The sequence below is a fragment of the Geotrypetes seraphini genome, chromosome 5 (assembly GCF_902459505.1).
Source record: "Geotrypetes seraphini chromosome 5, aGeoSer1.1, whole genome shotgun sequence".
Classification (NCBI taxonomy): domain Eukaryota; kingdom Metazoa; phylum Chordata; class Amphibia; order Gymnophiona; family Dermophiidae; genus Geotrypetes; species Geotrypetes seraphini.
The window spans coordinates 192876962-192900285 of NC_047088.1; the positions used below are offsets into that span (position 1 = coordinate 192876962).

At 40.3% G+C, this 23324-nt stretch overlaps 1 protein-coding gene across 8 annotated transcripts in view; it reads right to left on the minus strand.

Annotated features, from left to right (window-relative positions):
- OSBPL6 (oxysterol binding protein like 6) overlaps positions 1-23324 on the minus strand; it is a 240256-nt gene that overhangs the window by 114253 nt on the left and 102679 nt on the right. For 7 of the 8 annotated variants that reach the window (XM_033946821.1, XM_033946818.1, XM_033946816.1 and 4 more), the window contains exons 7-9: positions 21763-21868; positions 14251-14354; positions 13516-13608 (exon numbers count right to left, since the gene is read on the minus strand). In XM_033946821.1, coding sequence (XP_033802712.1) covers positions 13516-13608; positions 14251-14354; positions 21763-21868 — 303 coding nt within the window. The remainder of the gene's footprint in view (positions 1-13515; positions 13609-14250; positions 14355-21762; positions 21869-23324) is intronic. The other variant, XM_033946820.1, reaches the window with a different exon arrangement.

Here is a 23324-nt window from a genome sequence, read left to right on the forward strand (position 1 = left end):
TGTCCGTGATGCGTTGGACAATGTAAATAATTTATTTTCCTGCTCTATTTTATCGATGCCTTTCAGCATTTTGAACATCTCGATCATGTCCCCTCGCAGCCTCCTCTTCTCAAGGGAGAACAGTCCCAGTTTCTTGAGTCGTTCCTCATATTCCAAGTTCTCCATACCTCTTATTAGCTTCGTTGCTCGTCTCTGCACCCTCTCCAGCAGTTTTAAATCCTTTTTTTATAAGAAAGAACATCATGTTCGAGACCCAGAGATGACAGACCTCAACTGAGTTTTCTGGATTGCAGTTCTATTGCAGCGTCTTTCTACGAATGCGTTTGATTATCCATATTTCGGCAGGAACTTTGTAAGACTTTCTGCAAGTCATCTCAGTTGTGCTTGATTTCATGTCAATTGGTGCCATCTACTTTTCACCACCCCTGATGAAGGCCTCTGTGGCCGAAACACGGACCGTGTTAGGGTCCAGTATATGTTTTATTTTAAGGGATTTTACATGCCTGCCACATTTTGCTTTATTCATGTGTATATTTGTTTTAACTGAAATTTTATATATATATATATATATATATATATATTTTTTTTTAATAAACATATTTGTCCACACAATGTTCTGACTAGTGTCCCTTCCCCACTTCCTTCTCCGTTCCTCATTGAAACATAGTAAACATTTTTTTTGCAGAAACAAATATGGCTACTCTGGCGGAGGCAGAAAAACAGAGAAGACTTGTTGATTACTGTGATAAAGCTCTGCGTGGACAATATTAGAAGCTGAACAGTCCACTGCTGTATAGCACCTCAAAAGCAAGCATGGAAATGTCTGCTCTGGATATGATTGGTCTGAGACAGCTTTTTCAGAATCTGCACTGGTAACAGGTGCTAGCCTCTCTGTGCTGAGAGACTTTTTTTACTCCAGCAGTGCAGATAGCACACCAAGGTCAGTGCTATTGTCTGGCTGAAGCAGATAATACAGGAGGTGGTTACACTATGAGGCCCTGCTTCTGCAAAATGTATCTAAACTTAGGCGCTGTTTAGGTGTCTATGTTAGGTGCCCTTTGTAGAATTGTGTTTAGGCATCTAACTTTTTAGGCGTCCTTTAGAGCAGTGGTTCCCAACCCTGTCCTGGAGGACCACCAGGCCAATCGGGTTTTCAGGATCGCCCTAATGAATATGCATGGAGCAGATTTGCATATCTGTCACTTCCATTAAATGCAAATCTCTCTCATGCATATTCATTAGGGCTAGTCTGAAAACCCGATTGGCCTGGTGGTCCTCCAGGACAGGGTTGGGAACCACTGCTTTAGAGAATCAGGTTTTAGGTGAGATTTAGACAGCCAAACAATGTCCTTAATGTTATAATATTTTATTATTATTTTATTAGAATGGCAATTTTATGCTGTTTTTCATTATAATTGTAATACTAGCAGTTGGATCTGTTTAATACTTTTATTTATTTCTCTTCCATCAGACAGAGTGACTGGGATTCGAACCAGCAACATTAGGATAAAAGGGTATTGGTTTAACCAGTGTGCTACAGAGTGAGCTAGCAAGCTGAATAGCAATTATAAAACTGGGTCTTATAGGCATTGTAAGGAAGTCTACTTTTGAGCACAGTTTAGGCTTCAGATAGACCTGAGTTCTATGAATGGAACTTAGGCACTCTTTGGACGTTCTTCCGGAATTTAGGTACAGTTTGGATGTCCTTAATGCAATCTGCTATATAACTCTCTGGGTTTTTATTTTTGCTTTATTAAGCTCAAAATACATTTAATAAAGCACCACATAAACGGGGCACATCAAAAAAGATATATTGCATGCAAAACCTATTTTTGTGGACAAACAGCAATGTTATTTGCTAATTAGAGGAAAAGATCCATTAACTGAAGCACAGCACTTGAAAAACATAGCTTTAGTTTTCTTGCTAAAAAAGGCACATGACAAAAATATATAGATTGCATACATAACTTCATTTGCAAAAGCTTAAAAACAGATACAGACCTTAGCATGGCTTCTACTTCATTGCAAATGGAGGTTTGCAGCTGCACAATGGTGACCTCATTGCGAGATCATCAAGGTGCACCTACAAGGTAGAATGCCACAATTAAAATATGTGCTGAGATTTGAACCCATGACCTCTGGAAGAGGAGCACAGGGCTTTTACTTATTGAGCTATAGCAGTTTCCAGGCAGGTGTGTGAGTTAGGCGTGAGTTTTAAACATGGGCATCCATGAAATTGTGGCTGCGTCTACAAAGTGGTGTCTATGTTTTTTGGATGCCTATGTACCAATTATTGCTTGTTAAGACCCTTAATTGGTTCATTAACTACTTAGATTGGACGCCTACACCATGCCTAACTTTAGGCATGCCTTAGGCGCCCTTTATAGAATCAGGGCCTGAGTGCCATCTGAACTGAGATGTTGGGCTTCTCTAATGGAGATGGAAACTTTGAGGTTGCTTTAATATCAGGCTATGTGAGTGTGTTGTAGATGACTGTGCTTTAGACCTGGAAGGCTTTTGAGGATGTTTGCACTAATTTAGAAGATCCCTGGAGCTGCTCCTTTGAGCTGGACTCTTAAAGACACTGTGCAGAAAAGTAGAAACAAACTGCTAATGAGGATCTGATAGAGTATGCAGACCAGCCAGTTTCTGCAAATATGATGTTCTTCTTCTCACCACCTGATTAAGGAAACTCAACTCTGCCTCATACCACAGGCAGTTCAGGTGGTACTCTCAGACATGTGCAGGCATCCTGCCATAATTCTTGTGATTATATTCTAAAGCAGGGCTGCCCAAGTCCAGTCCTCGAGATCTACTGGCAGGCCAGGTTTTCAGGATATCCACAATGAACATGCATGAGAGAGATTTGCATACCAAGAAAGCAGTGCAGGCAAATCTTTCTCATGCATATTCATTGTGAATATCCTGAAAACCTGGCCTGCCAGTAGATCTCGAAGACCGGACTTGGGCAGCCCTGTTCTAAAGCTAGACAAACCAAGCATCTGAAATGGATGTCAAAGTTCTAGATTTTTCTGTCACAGAGTACAGGGCAATCTCAGGGTCAATTTTTATTTCTAATTGTACTGTGCTGAAGGTCTGATTGCTTGTCATAAATTTATCTGCTTTATAATAAGCATACTTTAAAATAAAACAACAAATTAATATAAGAAAGTCATGAAAATGTTTTTTAAGGAGAAAAACAATAAAACAATGTGAGAGCTGTGTGTTTCATATGGAAAAAAAACAAAACAGAGGAACTGGGACAGCTGTTCTGTCTGATGCCATCGAATGCCATCACCCACTTGTGTGCCTAACTCAATCCTAACTGTAAACAGAAACAAATGTGAACGATTTTACTGTCCAAAAAACTAATTAGTGCAAATCAGAACAAACTGCTCCTCATCATGAAAGGAGTATACATGCAACTAATAATGAAAAACTGGAAAAGCTGGGATAACTTAAATTATAGTTTCTGGTGGGAATCCCTATGTCAGATTTATAAGTTTGAAAGTATGTTTTCTTTGCAGTTGGGGCATCATAGCAAATTTAAGGAAATTTGGGGCCCGTTAACAAAATATTGTAAGTTATAAATATGAAGTAGTAATATTATTATTATTATTTCCCTTTGAGTCATGAAATATTGTTATACGTATCCAGGAGGGGCAGGGAAAGGGGTAAGGAGGGGGGAGGGGTAAAACAGTTTTAGATTTTTTGTTGGAGAAGAGTGCAGTAGACTATATTACTTGATTGTTTATGTGTATGCACTTTGTATTTGATGTTAAATATGAATAAAGAAATTTAAAAAAAAAGAAACAAATGTGTTCAACTTTAACTGGAAAAATATTCTAGTTTTTGGTTTTAATATTAATCATCTTCATCCCCCAAATCCACATTTCATTCTTTTTATGCAGCAATATTATATTTGCATGAGATTCTGAGAAAGACTGTCACAGCTGTGCTATATTTTATATAATGGCATGGTGACAGGTGGGAGGAGCTTTTGAAAACTTTTAGTCATAACTTCACTCAGGGCAAGACCTCCCAATCTATGTTAGCTGCAACAGCAGTTTTGATGTGCTACAGTACAAAAGTGCTAGTGTAATCATCTTTCCCTATCACTGCAGTCAAGGAGGAGGAGAATGATATTCTCTGATGCATCTGCTCTTCTTCACTGGCTTCTTTGAGAAGCTGGAAGGTATTGAGGCTCAAAAGTCCTGCAGTCAGCATACATTTATTCATCAAAGTAAACCCAGCCAACCCTGAGGCAGATGCATATGAAAAGCTCTGCTTTCCTCCTGCTGACTAAAGGTGGGAAGAATTCCAGAAGACTGCATGAAGGGGAAAGAAGAGAGAGAAATACATGAACTAGTGAGGGAAGTATGAAAGCAGTTAAAGAGAATCATGCACTAATTGGAGGGATGATGAAAGTGGGTGTGGGACTGAGAGAGGAAGAGCTGAGGGATGAGACAAGATTGCCAAGGAAGAGTAAAGAGCTCTTAAAATACCTACTTGTCCCTAAAAGGGATCATGCTGCAAATAAAATTACAAAAAATAAAGAAAGTATCATACATATTTTACACTATTTAGGGCTCCTTTTACTAAGCCACGTTAGGGCATTAACGTGCAGAATAGTGCGCGTTCCATTGCCCCGTGCGCTAGACACTAACACCAGCATTGAGCGCGGGTTTAGCGAACGCTAAAATGCTGCGTGCGCTAAAAACGCTAACGCAGCTTAGTAAAAGAAGCCTTTAGTGTAGTCAAAAGTACACGTGGAGGGGTATAATAAAAAAAAGTCTAAGTCCCTTTTTGGCCTAAGTCCTTAAACGTTCAAAGCAGAAGCAGGGAAAATGTCCATAACCAAAACAAACATCCTTGTTTTGATTATGGCCTGCCTCTACTAAACGCCCAGATCATCACTATGTCTACAAGTACACCCCCACGATGTCTACACTTTTTGGCCATAATGAACCAAAAAAACGCCTAAGCCCCAAACGTCCAACAGAAGGGCTTTTAGGTGAAGGAGGAGCCAGTCCTTTGCCAAAAAGCTGGATTCTGTAACCGGTGTCTGTCAAAAACAACACCGGTTACAGAATCCCTCCCCCAACAACGAACCAGGCAGGAGGGTGCCCAAGCCCTCCTGCCATGTCAAACCGCGAACCACCCCCCCCCCGACAACATCGGGGCAAGAGGGAGCCCAAGCCCTCTTGCCCCATCGAACCCGCAACCCCCCGATGACATCGGGGCAAGAGGGAACCCAAGGTCTAAGTGCCGACTAGGCAACCTGTCAACTGTTTTGGTTATACCTGTTGTAGGCTTAGGTGTAGATCGGCTCACCTCCCGCCTACTGCCCGCCCTTTCCCCTCCTCTAAACACACCTCTTTTCTCTCTGTGCGTTTAGAGGCAGGGGAAAAGCCTAAACTAAAAACCAGCTTTGGTTATGGATACTTGGACGATCAGGCTTTTTGATCGTCCAAGTAGCCATTTAGGACACTTTTTAGACTTTTTTTTTTTTGATTATGAACCCCATTGTGTGTAGATTGGGCGCATTCTATAACAATGTGCCTAACTTTAAGGAATGCCCAAGATCTGTTCATGCAACTCCCCAGGACACACCTCCTTTTCAGATTTGCACACTATTTGTGTCACATACCACTTTATAGAATGCATCTACAAAGTTGTGCATGAAGCTGCTCATTATTTTCTTTATTTATTAATTTAATTCGTTTTCTAACCCATTTTCCCCAAAGAGCTCTGAACAGGTTACAGGTTAAACACACAATATACAGTTAGTAGGTTACAATTTGGCATAATTACAGTACAAGTTTACGATACAAGGTTGTATCCTAACTAGATACATACTAGGAGTCTAATATGAATAAACATAATATAGAGTTTACATGTTACTAAACTAAACTAAACTAAACCTTAGGTTTGTATACCGCATCTTCTCCACGATTGTAGAGCTCGGCGCGGTTTACAGGACAGTTTGCTATAATTATCCTTAACAATGCAAGTTGTTTCAATACAAGTTTTTATCCTAACTAGACATACATTAGAGATTTTATACCAATATACACGGAGGGGCATAATTGAAAGGAATGTCTAAGTCCGTTTTCGTCTAAGTCGCAAGTCGTCCAAAGTAAAAAACAGCTTAGGACACATTTTCAAAAAATATGTCCAAATTTTTTTTTCTCATTTCGAAAATCATCTAAGTATACGTCCTGCCGATCTAATCGTTCATCTTTATACCACATTTTCATCCAAGTCAAAAATGCCTAGAACAAGCCCTGTTGGGCGTGGGAGGGGTCTGCAAAGTGATGGACTAAACACCCAGCCATGGCACCTAAATAGTGGGGTACCTTACAGGGCACTGCTGTGAACTTCACAAAAAGGGTGCTATGTCTTCTCCTCCCTACAGCTCCCTTATAGGTCATGGTGAGCCCCCCAAACCACCTCCAGAATCCCCTAGACCCACTTATCTACCACCCCAATAGCCCTTATGGCTGAAGGAGCCACCTATATACCAGTAAAAAAGGGTTTTGGGGTGTATAGGGGAATGCACATGTTTCAATATCAATGCAGTGATTACAGGGGCTTATGGGCATGGGTTCTCCTCTCCATGGGTCTCTAACCCACCCCCAAGATGGCTTAAGACGCCTCTGTGTAGCACGACTAGGCTTTCCTATGCCAGGCTGCCAGGTGATGATGTTCTGGAGGCACAATTTTCAAGTTGTGATTAATATTTTTATGAGGGGTGGGGGGGGGTCGGTGATCACTGGGATAGTGTGTGGGGGGGTCTGTATTATGTGTTTGCAGTGCTTATCTGGTCACTTTAGGTGTTTTTTTTTGTGACTTAGACCATGTTTTAAATGGTCTTAAGTCACAACATCCAAGTTCCGTCGATCCTGTGCTGTATACATGCAGTGCGACAGTCTAAGCCTGCCCATGTCCCGCCCAAATCCCTCCCTCGACACTCCTCCTGAAACACCCCATTTAGCTATGGTCGTTCAGCGGCACTGTGAAGGCCTAGGTCGTTTTTAAATACGTCCAAAACCGGGTTTTGTTATCGGCACTTGGACGTTTTTGACTGATGATTGTCCAAGTGCCGACTTAGGCCAGTTTTTGGACGTTTTTCTCTTTCGATTATGAGCCCCATAATGTACAGTTTATAGTTTAAATTTGCCATAGTTACAGTGGAATATTATTTATTACAAGTTTTTCTCCTAACATGATGCATACCGGGATCTAGTACCAATAAACATTTCATTGTAATCCAGGGGAGTTAAATGAAGAGATATGTTTTTATTGCTTTCCTAAAGTTGAGGAATCCTTCAAGGGATCTGATAAACAGGGGCAGTTGATTCCAGTGGCTCGGTATGAAGTGGAACATCGTTTGGCGGTTTGCAGTCAAAGGCACGATCAGGGAGGTGCTTTGAGGTGTATTTCATCCTGGGAGCGGAGGGACCTGTTCAGCACCTACGGAGGAAGCTTTGCCGTCAAGTAGTCAGGCGCCATGTCATGCAATGATTTGAACACTAATGCCAATTAGTATCAGTTATCAGGTGTTAATTGCCAATTACACTATGCAACAAATTTTAACTTTTTTTTCTGGGACAAGAAGAAAATGAGGTTTACTTTATAGAATTTGACCTCCTGTGTATGAAAATAGCCTTAGTTTTTTCCTATCACATACAGTTTTTGAGAAAATAGTAAATATTTATAGCATAAGAACTCATAATGTAACGCATTGCACCGATTTAAGAGTTCCTGTAAATATTATTTTCTAGATTCGTTTTGCTGTTGAAGTGCGTTTATAAATGAGATTAGGAGCATCTCTAATTAATGTTCAACAATAGTCAGTCAGCATTGATGAATTCTATCTGCCCTGATATCGTTTCTCCATTGCAGCAATGTCCTGGTGAAACCTTTCTCCGTGCTCATCATTAACACTACCAAGATTATCAGGGAGGGGGGAGGGGAGTCCAGATGCAAGTGGAGAAAATGAATTTTTAACGACATGTTGCATTTGAGATCACAGACTGCTTTAAGCATCGCCTCCACCATTTGGACATAGTCTGGTGCCTTCCCCATCCAAAACATCGAATGTGACCAGTGGAGTACCACAGGGCTCGGTCTTGGGTCCAATCCTATTCAACATATTCATAAGTGATATGACCCAAGGGATCAGAGGAAAAATATCATTGTTCGCCGACGACACCAAACTGTGCAACATAGTAGGTAAAAGCACTATGCCTGACAATATGACACAGGACCTACTACTATTAGAACAATGGTCATCGACTTGGCAGCTTAACTTCAATACTAAAAAATGCAAAGTGATGCACCTGGGTAAAAGAAATCTGTGCAGGACTTACACGTTAAATGGTGAGACCTTAGTTAGGACCACGGAAGAACGGGATTTAGGAGTAATCATTAGTGATGACATGAAAACTGCCAATCAGGTGGAAAATGATGGGTTGTATCCGTAGAGGTTTTATCAGCAGGATGCCAGAGGTCATAATGCCACTGTACAGATCCATGGTGAGACCTCATTTGGAATATTGTGTTCAATTCTGGAGACCACATTACTGGAAAGATGTGCTGAGAATGGAGTCAGTTCAGCGGATGGCCACCAGGATGGTCTCGGGGCTCAAAGATCTTCCATATGAAGTAAGGCTGAATAAATTGCAGCTGTACTCACTTGAAGAACGAAGAGAGAGAGGGGACATGATCGAGACATTTAAATATATCACAGGTCGTATCGAGGTGGAAGAGGATATCTTCCGTCTTATTGGACCTTCTTCCACCAGAGGGCATCCGCTGAAAATCAGGGGAGGGAAATTTCACGGTGACTCCAGAAAGTATTTCTTCACTGAGAGGGTGGTCGATCATTGGAATGAACTCCCACGGCAGGTGATTGAGGCCAACAGCGTGTCAGATTTCAAAAATAAATGGGATATTCATGTGGGATCTCTAATGAGGTAAGGGCAGGTGGTGAGCAAAATCAAGGAGAAGGGTCAATAGAGTGGGCAGACTTGATGGGCTTTGGCCCTTTTCTGCCGTCATTTTTCTATGTTTCTATGTTTCCTATTCCCCAGAAAATTCTCGATTACATTCTTCAATGCTATCCATGCACTTTTCTCATGTTCTTGCAAGATTTCATCAAAGTGCCTGTCTCTCAACAATTCTCTTATTTGTGGCCCCACAAAAATGCCTTCCTTTAACTTCTGAGCACTTATGAAAGGAAATTTTTCAAGTAAATGGCGAAATCCTTCACCTTCCTGGGTCATAGCCTTATCAAAGTTCTTCATAAGTCCTAGCTTTATGTGAAAAGGTGGCAGTAGCACTTGTTTCAGATCAACAAGAGGATGGTGAATTACATTTTTTATTCTAGCAGGATCCAAATTATTACGAAATGGCCAGTCTTTAATGATGTAATGGGATTCTCTGTCTCGGCTATCCCACTCACAGATAAATCAGTAGTACTCTGTGTAGCCCAACTGAAGACCAAGTAACAATGTGATGACCTTCAGATCAGCACAAATCTGCCACTTGTATTCGCTGTACTTAATATGATATAAGACAGTGGTCTCTAACTCGCGGCCTGCCAGGTACTATTTTGAGGCCCTCGGTATATTTATCATAATCACAAAAGTAAAATAAAACAGTTTCTTGATCATATGTCTCTTTAGCTATTATTATTAAACTTAGCCAAAAAGAAAGATTTATAAACTATAAAGAGTTTTACCTCATGCAAAATTGTCATTTCTTTAATAAGATATTAACTATTTTTTTTCTGAGGCCCTCCAAATACCCACAAATCCAAAATGTGGCCCTGCAAAGGATTTGAGTTTGAGACCACTGGTCTAAGATGAGCTGCAAATTTTAATAAGTTTCCTTCATGTGGACAGCGTGGCCAATAGGAATAGATGGATATACATTTCCGTTATGCAAAAGCACTGACTTCAGACTTAGCTTTGACACATCAATGAACAAGCGCCATTCATTAGGGTCATGAATTTGACCAAACGCTTGAAGTAATCCATTTACATCATGACAAAATGTCAATGAGTGTCATAGAGAAATGTTCCACAAGGGCCTTGTGACGATTTTGGAACACAGAGATGTTGGTCTCAGTTGCCAAGAGATTCCACTGACAAAGCATGGAGCCTAAGAATTGGGCTTGTCTCTTAGATAAAGTAAGATCTCAAATGAGGTCATTTAATTCTGCCTGAGTTATTAAGTGATGCTCTCCTGAACTTGAAATGAAGAACTCTCAGGATCATTTTCGGATTCCAGTTCCATAGAGTCATCAGCACATGCTTCAGAGCCTTCTTCCAAATCCAATGAATAAATTCCAAGTGGTTTTGGCATTTGAAGCTTGTCATCATGAAGCACAGGTCGTATTGCATATTTAAGATTAGGATATTAAATTGACTCTTTGTTTTTGAAAAAAATCCATACACTTTTGTTAAGTAGAAATAACAATCTGTGCAATGGTCCTTCTGTTCCCTCCAAACCATTGGAACAGCAAATGGCATTGATGGACAAATGCCTTTCAGCCATGCTCCAAGGTTGTCGGGCACAAGATTTACAACACAAGTGAGGTGCTCAAACCTTATCTTGATCTCCAATTTTGCAGCCAAAATAGAGTTCATAGGCTTTCCTTATAAGTGAAGTCATATTTCTCTTCTGAGATTTAACTATATACTCCCCACAGACGTAACAGAAGACATCATGGTGGTTCGCACACTTTCTTGACATTATACTAACAAAACAACAAAAACATTTCAAAAGCAACAACTTGATAACTAAGAAGCAAAACCAGATACAAAATTGATGATTTAATTAATCTCAACTATGCTGATGAAGATTGAAAATTGTTGATGATGTAATACAGCGCACTGCTGTTGATGCAATAGGCCTACAGAGAACTACATATTCCAGCTCCGCCTCCTCACCCATAATAATTTAATTATATAGCACATTATTACATTGTTAAAATTAATACTTTAGCTTAAAAATCTAAATTGAGGCAAACTGTTTTAATATTTCAAAGATTGTTATAACATTTACTCCAAGCATCAGAAAATATAGCGAAAATGTTAATTTTTGCATTATAATGCTCTTTTGCCAAAAATCAGAGGGTTATACCAAAAAATTAAGGTCAGTTTTGAATTCAGTGACCCCCAAATCACTATAGAACACCCACTACAATTTATGTCCCAAAACCTCTGTTGAACAGTGTTATCAGTGCTGATTGGCTTGTTAAACAAATAAGTTGCATGCCCAAATCAGCTAGGCACACCGATTTGCATGCACAATTTAGAATGCTATACAGTAGACTCTCAGCTATCTGGCACCCATGGAGATTGGTGGATGCTGGATAACTGTAGTTTCTGGTTGATTGAAATTATAAAAAAAATACTGTAAGCAGCAGGCAGCCATTCCTGACAACACCCCTCCTTCCCTCCCTCCAGCCCTCGAAGCAGCTGGTCCTGACAATGCCCCATCCCTCCCTCCAGGTCCAAGGCAGCTGCAGCAGCCAATCCTGACAACCCCTCCCCCATCCCCAAAGCAGCAGCGACAGCTGGTCCTGACAACACCTCCCTCTCCTTGGCCCTGAAGCAGCAGTGTGAGCTGATTCTGACAATCTCCATCCCTCTTCCTTCCTTACCGAAGGAGTAGCGATTGCTAGTGAACAGAAGACGTGCCAGCTGGTGAACAGAAGAAGCGCTGTACACAGGCTGCTTCCAGCTAGCTCTGCCAGGGCCTTTCTTCACCGCGTCGGAAATGACATGGCAGAGGAAAGGCCCTACAGGGGCTGGCTGGAAGCAGCCTGCATATGGCGCTTCTTCTGTTCACTGGCTGCTACTACTCCTTCGGTAAGGGAGGGAGGAGGGTTGCCAGGATCAGCTGACGCTGCTGCTTTGGGGCCAACAGAGGAGTGGGGTTGTCAGGATTGGATGCCGCTGCTGCTTTGAGGGTCGAGGGAGGGAGGGGGGTTGTCAGGACTGGTTGCCACTGCTGCCTTGGGCCCGGAAGGGGGCTTGTCAGGTCGGCAGCTGCTGCTGCTTTGAAGGCTAGGAGGGAGATTTGTGGCTGTCTATTGCTTCGGGGGCTGGAAGGAGGGGGGATTGTTTGGAGGTTGTCTGAGGAGCACTGGAGACATTTTTTTTTTTTTTTGGCTGGCAATTTTGTTTGCCATTTGGTTGAGTGTGCCAGTTAATTGAATTATGGTTAGTAGATTCTACTATATATTGAATTTGAGCCTTAACATGCAGAAATAGGCTAACATGTAACTGTGTTAATGTATTTTGTGATATAACGTGCATTAATGAATTTCTCCAAATTTTTTCTCATGGACAGGGAATGGGCATGGAACAGTTAGTCTGCTAGCATGTTATACCTACTGTGTTCTAATTGGTCTTAAATTAGAGCAGGTACTATGTTAATTATTATCGCATGTTCTGAATTAAAAAAATATATACTATAAACACCTCCACCAATTGCTGTGTTAGATTTGCAGCTAACACATGGTAAAATCCTGTGTTAACTGCAATTCTTAATACACTTTAGTAAAAGAGCCCCTTAATTAGCTGAAATATTTCTTTTTTGTTGTTGTTGTCCTGCTTTAACCCCCCTCTTTTACTAACGCGTTGCACAGGTTTTAGCGCCGGCAGCGGTGGTAACTGCTCCGAAGCTCATAGAATTCCAATGAACATCAGAGCAGTTACCGCCGCTGCCGGTGTTAAAACCCGTGCTATGCGTAAGTAAAAGAGGAAGTATATGTATTAAAAAAATATGCATTCAGCCTTTGTTTTTCACTTGGTACTGCATGTATTATCTCTTCTTTTTTTTTTTTATAAATCTTTATTCATTTTCAAATATTACAACAAGTGTATAATAATCAATCAGAAAGATTTTTAACTAATCACTTGACAATCTTATTTATATTCCTCCAAATATATAAATATAAAAGAATCCCACCCCACCCACCCATATATTAATAATTATCTCTTCATTTACGGATGAGACAAAACAAAAAAATATATAATGAATTTCTTTTGTCTGCTATGATAATAAATATTTTCAGGGAAAAAGACCACTACAAAATATTCTTGCTATATATTTATCTTTCTTTTTTTATCTGAATTTTTTCATATCCATTCCTGAGGCCCAAGATGATATTTTAGTAACTCTCTTGTCCTCTCAGCTAACAGCTATAGAGATATTGCCTTGTATGGAAATTTGCATTTTGCTAGCTGGATTCATAACATGTTCTTAGTGCCTTCAGCTTTATTTCTCCTTTCTCTAGGCTGAAATGTACTCACGCTGGTTCCAGAAAAACCCCCACAAAACTTTTCATGATCTTATGTTGGATTTGAAGGGTAAAAATCATTAAATGCTATGAATCAATGCACAGAGGCAGCTGTGTCACCAGTTTCAATAAATGCACCTGCCTACACAAACACATTACTCGTAAAGGATTATTAGGATAATCCAAACCTGTACCTGAAGCTGAATTTTTGCATCTTTGTTGACACTTTTTGTTCTCCAACGTCTTGAGACTCTCTTGTCCTTCTTTGAAATATCTACACAGTTAGCCTACATTGTACAAACAGTTAAAAGCAACAGAATGCTATTAAGATTAGACAGGTGACACACAAAGACCAACACAGATATAGACAGTGTGATAGATTAGTGATGATTTACAGTGTTAAGACAATAAAAGATCACGAAGGTCAAGGCTGCCACTCAAGACCTACACTCTTACCTAACTTCTATACACAGATGAAAACAGCTTAAAATTTTAGTAAGCAAATTCATTCAAGATAAAGCAGGTCATGTTTATTAAAGCTATTCACCATGAAGTATTTAGCACATGCTAATGACTATTAGAAAGCACTGAACTTTCATAAACATTGCCCAATGTATGTATTGTATGCAATTATTTTTTCATAACTAGGCTATATCCTTTGTGATATCTGTAAACTTATAGTTGACCAGAAAAATAAAATTTCAGTTCCAAGGGCGCTATTCAGGTAGCAATTACTTATTCTATGCAACTTTTGCTAAGTAGCAAAATAATGTACAAATTTTAATTAGATGTGGTCAGTGTTGGATTTACAATGCTTTCTAAAAATTCATAAAATCTAATTTTTTTTTCATACTTGAGGACTATCTCAGTAATTAAGAAAGTATTTCAGTTACGTATCATCTGCTACCATAATTCTGCAGCACCTTTACCTGCATGTCAATGAAATTAGGCGCAGATTGAGTTCTCTGGAGAATTTCCAATTTTTTAAGAAGCTTGGTAAGATCCATGAGGTTTGATTGACAGTGTGCAAGGTCTAATAAAATTATATAAGAAAAACAGCATTAATTGTTTGATCCTGAACATTTTCATACTATTATGCATTGGAAGGTGACAGTGCTAGTATTCACATTGTTTCTGAAGAAAACTGAATTCTTTTCAAATCATGATACTTCTTATTATCTAAAAAATGATACTAGACACAAAATAAGATAAAACAGATCTCTTCTTCAGATGACTCATTCATGAGTTGATTCATTAAAGCCTTGGGCTCCACTCCCAGTCAGGATCACCAATAGGTTAGGTACTTAGGACATCCCTAAGAACACATATGAGAGAGATTTATATTTCTACTGCCGCCACACTATGCAAATTTCTCTCAAGGACTGGAAGTGAATACCACTGCACTAAAGTTTGCTGTCATCTAGCTATTCCATCACTAAGTATTCCACATGTAATTCTTTGTGTTGCTGTGCCAAACTGGGTACAAGGTCACACTGCATTAAAGCAGTGTCCAGAAATATCAAATCCAGAAGGATGCTATCAGATTCTATATTGCTATTATAGGCACAGTCCAGCCGATATTCAAAGCGATTTGAGCAGGAAGAAGCCTTTTCTGTCTACTTAAATCACAACTGTCTAAACCCCTGATATTCAGAAGCACTAAAGCGGGCAAGACTGCTGAATATCATTTATGTCCCAAGAAAAGGTGAGCTGTTTAGGGGTGATACAGGGGGTCAGAGTCACAAGAACACAAGAATTGTCGCTGCTGGGTCAGACCAGTGGTCCATTGCGCCCAGCAGTCCACTCCCATGGCGCCCCCTAGGTTGTAGCAAGCCATAAATGTGCAATTGCACACTGTGGTGTCCCCCCCCTGCAGTGTGCTTCCCTACTTCCCTTCTGCTTTACCCAAACACAATATGCAGCATCTCCATCTGTCCAGCCTCCGCCGGAATCCACCCCTCTCCAAACCCCTCATCTGTAGGCAAAAGACTATGCCCAGCAAGCACAGCCCCCTGCTCAAGCATGTCTAGGCAGTGCCAGGTCCTGACTACATAATAACAGGAAGAGGAAGTGTGCATCCAAGAGGGTGGGACTGGAATGCGCCCAAGTAGGAAGCTCCATAGAGTACCACCATGCCCACAGAACATGGTCCATCACCCATAAATGGAAGTTTCGAAAGGCAGGAGACCCCAGGAGGAAGGGGGCAGAAAAGGGATAGGCAGAGACTCCACACTGTGTGCTAGAGGGAAGAGACAGAAGGGAGACAGTGAGGTACTCTATGCTGCAGCCTTTTCACAGTTTTAGCACTCCCACCTTTCTTGTGCTCTGTGTGACTGCACTGCCCACATATACCTTGCTACAGCCCTGCAGAGGGCAGCGTTAAAGAGGAGCTGGGTGTTATGCGGATGCTAGCAATATTCAGTGCTAGAACCACAGAAATTAGCCCCCAGTATTCCGTGCCAGTGTCCATACATGGCCCCGCACTGAATATTGGGGGCTAATCTAGCTGGAGATGGTATCAGGGGGCAGTATTTATAGCAGGCCCTGTTATTTCTAATGGGTTCTATCCACTAAAAAAAAAATGCATTTTCATATTTTAGTGAATTACCTTGAAAGAATGGACCTATGTTGTTTTTGAAATCTCCTCTATGACAATGTAAGAATAATTTTCAAAGCAATATGATTTACTTGGGTAAATAAGCCTGTCTGAAAATTGTCCTCTATCTGAAAGTGGAGCAAGGAAAGGAATTTTGGATTTAACTTATGCCTTTTACAGGAATAGCTCAAAATGGTTCCATTCAGGAACAATAGGTATTTTCCTGTTTCTTGAGGCCCTTATACTAAATGGTATTAAATCCTTAATGTGTGATTAGCACACATGAACAGGCTACCACAGAAATGTGCTAATGCATTTTGCAGTATTTTACCTGTTTGCATGAATTAACCTGTGCATTACCAATTTTTAAAAAATATTGTTTGGAGTGGATGTACCATGGATGGAGAGTGATTCTCTATTATCCAGTTAGTGTGTTATGATTAGTGCATGCTAACAGGATAACACAAAGTTAATGTAGGAACATTCAGTGCTTCCTAAATAAGAGGGAGTATATGCTCCCCCATTAACTCTATATCAATAGAAGAGGGTATCAAGCTAAAACACCCTCCATAATCTCACACTTCCGGGGAGCATTACAACCTGGTGGATATTCAGGAGGAGGCTGTTTGGTGGATTCTGATCCTGTCTCCTGCAGCAGCGACTCTTCTTTATCAGCGTTATTGCCGACAGGCATTTCCAGAGACGGACCCCCTGACGTCATCGGGTCCGTCTCCAACTCCTTGATAAGCTGCCGCTACCGCGGGTGATTTTCGGGAGCGTTACAACCTGGTAGATATTCAGGAGGAGGCTGTTTGGTGGATTCTGATCCTGTCTCCTGCAGCAGCGGCTCGTCTTTACCAGCGTTATTGCCGACAGGCATTTCTAGAGACGGACCCCCTGACGTCATCGGGTCCATCTCCAACTCCTTGATAAGCTGCCGCTGCCGCGGTTGCTGCCGCAGGGCGTGGCCGAAGGCCCCTTGGGAGCCCCTTGGAGCCACGAGGAGCCTGAGAGTAGGATCATTCTGGTAATATAATTTACTTTTATATTTGTACTTTTGTTTGGATATAGGGAAAAGAAAAATTAAACCAAAGAGTTCAACACCAGTGGTATCTGGTCCCATGGACAGACATTTAACATTACTATCTCAAAATCCACCTGTTGCATCATCAAATATAGGTTCATCTTTGTCAGGAGCATCAATAAGTCCCCTCGAACGGACCCCTCCCCTTCATCCAGTATCAAGTGATAGTAGGAATATTAACCCTACTATATCCGATGCACAAGGGGTCTCCTCTACTCATATAGGTAAATTAGTTTACACTGAAATACCTAAACCATTGATTCTCTCAGGAGGAGTGGAGGAAAATCCACGTACAGAGGAAACACAGGATATTACCCTAAGGGATTTATGGTTAGGAATATCAAGAGTTGAAGGGTGTCTCAGGACAATGATGAAACAAATGGGAGATTTTTCTCAGTCTGTTTCCTCAAAATTAGAAAATGTGGACTCTAACTTAGGTTGTTTGGACAAACGATTAAATATTGTAGAAACTCAATGCAATAATTTACAAGCTGTCTCGGTATCTGCAGTTAAAGATTCTACAGGGATACATTCTAAAATTGAATCTATGGAGAATATGAATAGAGCAAAAAATCTCCGCTTAGTCAATTTTCCAGTAACTCATTTATTGTCACCTGAAATTTTGTTAAGGAAGTTTTTTAAAGAAGTACTGGGAATGGCTAATGCGGAGAAATTTCCAATAAATAATTACTATTATATTCCTCCAAAAAAAATAGAATCTGCCCAGGAGGTGGACCATCTGGCCACACCAGAGGTAAATCTGACTGAATTTTTGGAAGATACACAGGATGTGATCCAGAGTCGGTCCACTCTGGTGATAACATGCATGAGTGAGATGGATAAGACATTAATTATGAAACTTTATTTTAAGAACAGGTTAATGAAATTCTGTGGGGATCTCGTTAGGATTTTTCCGGATATCTCCAGAACCACTCAATTGAGAAGGAAAGAATTTCTGAAATTGAAGGATAGGGTTCTGGCTCTGGAGGCATCTTTCTACCTGAAATTTCCTTGTAAATGTTTAATTAAGTTACAAGATATTGAATATGCTTTCTGGGGTTCTATTCAATTACAACAATTTCTAGTTGCGAGAGAATAGAAATGATTTTGTTTCATCTAGCTGAGAATAAGAGGAGTAATTAATTTAATATCCCATAGTAAGGAATGATTCAAGGTAGGTTAGTACAAACTGAGAATCATTGTCCTTTAGTTTTCTTAAATTTATTTTGATTAGAAATAGTAACATGTTCTCCCCATTGATGTGGGCTTGAAAGGAATTATGTATGTATGATTTGATTATGTATTGCTTTGTATGAATTTGTTTCCTTTTTTCTTTTGGAATAATTGGATATTGTAAAGTATTCAAAAGCATAATAAAAAAAATAAATAAAAAATAATCTCACACTTCCAAAATAAGTTTGTTGTGAAGACCCTCTGAAGTACCACCTAATACTCAAAAGTTTCATTGTATCAGGCTTTAGAAAGAATTAGAATTTTTAAAAATGATGAAAAACCACATTGGACACAGGCAGATTTTTAAATATGAATATGAGAGAGCGCTTTTTTTCATCTGTCTAGTAGAGCAAAAAAAAAAAAAAAAAACTGAGGGACTGAGAAAATTGCTAAATGCAGCAAGAGCTGTACATGCAAAGAATGTTATACATTTCTGAGGTTCTGAGTGCTGAAAGAGGTGTTCCATCCCTGTGCCAGCATTTGACATCACCTACTTGTGTGCCTGATTCAATCAAGTTTGAAGTTTCATGTTTATGTGATATATTGACATCAAAATTAATATCTGAAGAGCTTATAATAACATCTCTTTTAAAAAAAAGTAAAGGAATATATTGGAAACAATATCATAACAATATCAAAATCATTCTGCCTTTGGTCAATCATCCACAACCCTTCTAGTCACCTACTATACTGGTTCATTTCAAAACACAGTTATGACTACTTTTTTGTGGAAAGTTAAGGTTGAAAGCCATCAAAACTAATAAATCTTTAGACCAACTTTTTGTGAAGCATAATTTTTGTCATAGATTCAGAAGAAGAGCATTCTATAAAGTAGGAGTCAGAATTTATGGAGGGTAATTCTATAAATGGGCCTATTCTATATAGAAACTTAGGTGGCTACTTTTGCTTATAGAATACTAATGTAACAGGTCAAATATGGATCTAGACTTTAGGCGCAAGCACTTACCTGATCCACAGATCTGGACTAAATTCTTGCACCTAGATTGTGAAAGTGCACCTAGATTATGAAAGTGTCTGAGAATCTGAAGGCAATGAAATAGTGTAATAAGGCGGCTGTAACCAGAAAGATGCTAGGCCGTATAGAAAGAGGAGTAACCAGCAGAAGAAAGGAAGTGTTGATGCCCCTGTACAGATCATTGGTGAGGTCCCACTTGGAGTACTGTGTTCAGTTTTGGAGGCCGTATCTGGCGGATATAAGGCTTAAAACGGTCCAGAAGAAGATGATAAAATTTTTAGGAAGTTTGCACCAAAAGAAGTATGATAAGAGACTGGAAGACCTGAATATGTATACGCTGGAGGAGAGGAGGGGCAGGGAAGATGATGTAGATGTTTAAATACTTGAAAGGTATTAATATAGAACCAAATCTTTTCCAAAGAAGGGAAAGTGGTAAAACTAAAGAGCATAAATTGAGGTTGCAACAGGTAAACTTAGGAGTAATATTAGGAATTTCTTTTTCACAGAGAGGATGCTTGATGCCTGGAATGTCCTCTCGAGGGAAGTGATAGAAAGGAAAACGGTGACGAAATTCAAAAAAGTGTGGGATGAACACCAGAGCAGCAAAAATAGACCGCCACCTCTCTAAGCTACCGTCCAAGATGACCAACTACAAAACATTTAGGAAAGTACTGAAAACTATACTTTTCAAAAAATCTGTCAAATGATCTAACTAAAACCTTATAAACCCTTCCCCAGATCCCATTGCTCTAACTATACATCAATTCTTGTAAGCTCATTCTATCTATCAACTTTGTAAGCTCTCTGGGAATGCCCAGACCAAGTCTTTTTTGTAAAATGCAGCTGCCCTGTTTGCCCCACCCCTACCCCCAACACTGGCCTTGTGAACAACCATCTGCAAAGTAAAAGCCATCAATCACTGGCTCATACTTACAGAATAATGCTTAGTCAGAAAACTACGTACAGTATTTACATCCATGTGTCCACATACAAATGTAAAGGACTATAGTATGCTAGCATTTACAAGCATACCTGCTGTCTAGATCTAGGTAGCCCTTACAGAATTATTCCCCATCTTCAGTATATTCAGTAGAGTCTACATATCTATGGGATACCAGCAAGTTGTGTTGGGAAGAATCATGAAGGAATGTACAGAATTAAGAGATTTACAAGAAAAACTGCTAACCTAGAATAAAAGATTTTGTGTTCCAGAGCCACTATTTTGAATGGTATCCTAAATGAAAGAGAGAGTCAGTGCTCTTTTCTCAATAAACAACTGACATGATCATTTTTTTTTCTCTGGATACTAATTTAACTGCAATATTTTGCATTAATTGAAGATGACCTTAGATCCTTGAAGAACACTGCAGTAAGTAACTGACTACTAATAAATGAATCAATATAATGCATTACTTTAGTACTAAAAAAAGCAAACTGAGCAAATCAATTTTAATTTGTAGTAGCATTTCTTTCCTATGTTAGAAAATTGTTGCTGAAAGCTTAATTATCAGTCTTCGAAGATCTTAATTGAGGTTTTTTGGTTTGGCTTTTTTTTTTTTTTTTAATAATCATGGCACAAATCTGCAGTGAGCTGAGGCAGGAAATATCATCATTTCTGGTTAAAAAAATCCCATAGCTTTTGATTCTTTTGGATTAGCTTATATGACTAACTGGCCAATGCATGTGGATTAATATAACATCAGCACTTATGTGCCTTTATAAGATAGGCCCCAATAATGTACAGATATCAAAGCACATTTATACCTGGTCTAAAGTTGGTGTACATGCAGTGGTGTAGCGAGGGTGGGAGGCGCTCAGGGCGCTGGCGTCCCATCCCCCACTCTTTCTGCACCAACACCGCCCCCCGTGCCCTCCTCTCCATCACCCTGCTCCTTGCGTGCCCCCATGCCACACTCGTGTCATCCATATCTAACCCTGTACCTCTAAATCTTCTCCAGCGCGAACAGCTTCTCCACCTATTGCTCATGCTGGGTTTCCCTCTGATGTCACTTCCTGGCCCCGCAACCTGGAAGTGATTTTAAAGGGAGCCAGGTCTGCGTGAACAACAGGCTAGAGTGGTTGCTCGTGCTAGTGAAGATTTTAAAGAGGTACCAGGGGCCAGGGGAAGGTGCGAGCATGGCATGGGGTGCTGGTGCCTCCACCAAGATGGCACCTGGGGCAGTCCAAACCCCCGCCCCTTACTACGCCACTGTGTACATGTGCATGTACCCACATATTTTATAGAATATACATGTACATTGCTGCTGTGTCTACAGTAAATCTTCAGGAAGATGCATGATCTTGTATATACACACACAAAATACATACACACACAATGCATACACACAGTTGCACAATTATAATAGGCCTTTTCCACACATAAAACTGGCTTTATAAAAACCTTTGTAAATTTACTCCATAGAAGAATAAGATAAACGCAGAAATATCCAAGATGCACATCCCTTTCTGTTAACTGCTAAAGCATTTTTAATCAAAGAAGAGCCTACATAATGTTTGAAAAGTAACATATGAAAGAAGAAAAAACACCTAACCTTCTGCACATTTGTCCATTTCTTCCGAGTCCTGTAACCATGCTGCTACTTTACTTTGACCAGTTGTGCATGTGGCAGGAAGGCTACTAAAATTATTTCGTTGCACCTACAATTGCATAAAAATTAGAAAAGATTAGCAAAATGAGTAAATGAACTGACAGATAAAGCACAGTTACTTACCGTAAGAGGTGTTATCCATGCACGGAAGGCAGATATTCTCACACGTGGGTGATGTCATCCATGGAGCCCCAGTATGACAGCTTTAAAATTGCATCGCCACTTTAAGAACTTAAGAAAGATCGCAAACTGCCTGCACCGGGCATGCGTAAGTGCCTTCACGCCTCAGTTCGATAAGCAAGCTAAGAAGCCAACCAGGGGAGGTGGGAGGGTTGTGAGAATATCAGCTGCCTGCTGTCCCTGGATAACACCTGTTACGGTAAGTAACTGTGCTTTATTTCAGGTCAAGCAGGCAGCATATTATCACATGTGGGACTCCGTAGCTTACTATGATGGGATGGAGGGAGAGCTGGCCATTAGGAAAATAAATTTTGCAATACTACTTGGCCGAAGTGACCATCCCATCTGGAATAAGATTCCAGACAGTTATGTGATGTAAATGTATGAACTTAGGACCAAGAAGCAGCTTTACAGATTTCATCAATAGGAGTTCAGTGAAGGAAAGCAACTGAAGCTGCCATAGCTCTGACTTTGTGGGCTGTGACACGACTCTCCAGTGACAGCCCAGCCTGAGCATAACAAAAAGAGTTACTAGAGGCCAACCATGTGGAAATCTGCCACCAGTGCTTGAAGCTCACTGACTCATCGAGCTGAAGCTAGGGAGACAAGAAAAAACACTTTTCAAGTAAGGTACTTCAGATGATCCATAGATGTTGGTTCAAAAGGAGGCTTCATCAAAGTACCAAGGATCACATTAAGACCCCAAACCAATGGAGGTGGTTTGACATTGAAAAGTCCTTTCATGAATCTGGACACAAGAGGATGAGCAGTGAGAGGTTTACCATCAACTGGTCTATGAAAAGCATTGATAGCACTGAGATGAACTCTAATTGAAGTGATCTTGAGACCTGAATTATATAAATATAGAAGATATTCCAATACTGAAGATACGGAGGTGGATTTAGGTTCATGATGATGAAGAGCACACCAGGTGGAAAACCATATCTATTTTTGCTGGTAGCACTGTTACGTAGATGGGTTTCTGGATGCTTCCAAGATTAATCTGACAGGCTGAGAAAGATAGTCAGTTGATGTAAGGCCGAGAGGTAGCAAGCTACATGGTGTAATGCTGAAAGATTGGGATGCAGAAGAGATCCATGATTCTGTGTGAGAAGAGACGGGAAAACTTGAAGAGGTATTGCAATGTTCCTTGATAATGAGTTGAAGTAGAAGGGAAAACCAGGGTTGTCTGGGCCACCGAAAAGCTATAAAAATCATGGTGGCTGATTCATGCTTCAGCTTGACATGCGTCTTGAGAATGAGGGGGACTGGAGGAAAGGCATAGAGAAACTTGCAAGTCCAATCCAGCAGAAAAGCATCCGCTT